The sequence below is a fragment of the Nicotiana sylvestris genome, chromosome 5 (genome assembly GCF_000393655.2).
Source record: "Nicotiana sylvestris chromosome 5, ASM39365v2, whole genome shotgun sequence".
Taxonomy (NCBI): Eukaryota; Viridiplantae; Streptophyta; class Magnoliopsida; order Solanales; family Solanaceae; genus Nicotiana; species Nicotiana sylvestris.
The window spans coordinates 102,503,937-102,506,561 of NC_091061.1; the positions used below are offsets into that span (position 1 = coordinate 102,503,937).

The 2,625-nt window shown below is 39.5% G+C and overlaps 1 protein-coding gene across 1 annotated transcript; it reads left to right on the forward strand.

Moving 5' to 3' along the window:
- Positions 1-905: 905 nt before the first annotated feature.
- Positions 906-2,124, forward strand: LOC138869060 (uncharacterized). The gene is made up of 2 exons (XM_070146650.1): positions 906-1,082; positions 1,135-2,124. The coding sequence occupies exons 1-2, from the start codon at positions 906-908 to the stop codon at positions 2,122-2,124; spliced, it is 1,167 nt and encodes a 388-aa protein (XP_070002751.1).
- Positions 2,125-2,625: the final 501 nt, after the last annotated feature.

Genomic DNA, 2,625 nt, shown 5'->3' on the forward strand with positions numbered 1-2,625 from the left:
GTGTCTTTAGAGGAAAGATGAACGACGATCCAAACAATCATCTAATGGACTTCAAGGAGATTATGAACACTTTTCAATACAATGGTGTGTCACAAGATGCAGTTTATTTAAGAAATTCCCCTTCACACTCAAAGATGATGCAAAGCATTGGCTTCAAAGTTTGCCCTAGGGATCAATTCTGAACATGGGAGGAGATGACCAGAAAATTTCTTGCTAAATATTTCTCCTCAGCTAAGACGGGTAAGTTTAGAAGAGAAATCCATAACTTCTTCCAGAATGAGACTGAAACTGTGTTTGAAGCTTGGGAGAGGTTTAATGAGATAGTGCAAAAGTGTCAACATACCGAAATTGAACTCTGGATGCAACTCCATGATTTTTGGGATGGATTGACATCAGCCTCACAGAGAACATTGAGCAATGCAATTGGAGGCCCCTTGATGAAAAAGACTCTAGAGGAGATAGTCACAATTCTGGATGAGTTATCTGAAGATGCAAATTAGTGGCCCTCTGAGATTGCTGAAAGAAGAAGACCAATTGGTGTTCACCAGGTTGATGCTAACACATCTGTGCAGGTACAACTTGATGCCATGGCCAAAGAAATAAGGAAGCTGACCTTAGCTTTGATACACAATGAGCCTCATGTAGCATGTGACATATGTGGAAGAGGACACCTTACTTATGAGTGTCAAGCCTCAACTGAGGAAGTTAATGTTACGGGTAATTATAACTTCAATGCAATGGGTCAGTAGCACCCCGACTTTTTATGGAGTTCACCTGGGCGTACTACAAATGCTCGGCAACATAACAACCATAGATTTTAGGGAGAAGGAGACCCAGGCTTCCAAAATCAACTAAGGCAACAGTTTCAGCCTCAACAGCCAATTCAGCTTTGGTTAGAAGATCTAATGAAGTCCTTCATTGTCAAGACGGATGAGAGGCTATATGCTCATGGTGAAACTATCAAAAAGCTTGGGACAGGTTTGCATAATTTGGAGAGACAAGTGGGAAAAATTGCAACTATATTGTTTGAGAGAATCCCAGGTACTCTACCAGCTGATATTGAAAAGAATCCCAAAGAAATGGTAAATTCTGTGACCTTGAGGAGCGGGAAAGTGTTGAAAGATTCCACTCCAGTTCAAAAAGAGGTTGTGCATGAAAAACGAAAGTGGAAAAGAGATGAAAATTGTAGATGATAAGAAGAAGAAAGGCAAGAAGGGAGCTGAGAAAAAGAAGAAGGAGGGAACATCAAGTACGGAGGAATCTAATGATGTGAGCAAGCATATCCCTGCTCTACCTTTTCCCCAAAAGCTCTATAGAGAAAAGCTGGACAAGACATTTGAGAGATTTCTAGATATGCTAAAACAGGTTAATGTAAATTTTCCATTCACAGAAGTGCTCTCACAAATGCCAGCTTATGCCAAATTCTTGAAGGAGATCCTTACAAAGAAGCGAAAGATAAAAGAGACCTCAGTGGTCAAGCTCACAGAGCATTGCAGTGCAATCTTGCAAAATAAACTCCTACAAAAGTGTGGAGATCCTGGGAGTTTTACGATACCTTGCTCTTTAGGCACTCTTAACTTTGATAAATATTTATGTAATTATGGTGCCTCAATTAATCTAATGTCATTGTCTATTTACAGGAGACTGGAGAAGGAGATTGGAGAGATAAAGTCGGTGTCAATATCTTTGCAGCTGGTAGACCAATCAACTATAATACCTGAGGGGATAGTGGAAGATGTCTTAGTTCGGGTAGATAAGTTCATATTTCCTGTGGATATTATAGAGGTGAAGATGGAGGAGAATAAGGAGATACCCCTAATCTTAGGAAGAATATTCTTAGAAACGGGTAGAGCAATATTAGATATACATGATAGAAAACTCATGCTTTGTGTGGGTGATGAGACCGTAACTTTTGAGATGAATGTAGAAACTAGGGTGAAGAAGGAGAAGCTAACTGCAAGTATTGAGTGGAAGGTAAAGAGTTCAAAAGAGAAGGCCCCAGTGATAGAAAAAGATAAGTGTGCGGTGTACACCAAAAAGGCCGAGAAGAAGCTATCTGCGTGGATGTGTGCACTATTTCAGGCACGTGGAATGGAGCCCAACTTTGACTCTGACCCCGACTAGAGATTCATGGAAGTTTCCTCTATCTTATGTTTTTTAATTGTGTGTCATGGGGACATGCCACAACTTAAAGTGTGGGATGGGGGGATAATTGTATGTTGTATGTATATGTGTTAGTTTTTGCTTTTTAGTAGTTAGAAAAAATTTGAAAAAAACATAAATATTATAAAATTTTTGACTTTTTCCGACGATGGATATCAATCGACAGGTTTCTTGAGGGATTAATGTCACACCCCAATCTAGGGAGGTGTGGCTGGCACCCGATGCCCGAAGGCCTGAGCGAACCAACCATGAGATATGATCTGAAATAAATAACCTGCAGGCAAAAGAGCCCAAAATGACATATATATATATATATATATATATATATATATATAACCTAAATCAACAAGGCTGCAACAACAGTATAATATCTATCTAGAAGGCCGATGAGGCCATACAAAAAAAATATACATGCAATGACCGCTAGTCTGCAAGCCTCTAAGAGTGTAATAAAATCTCAAC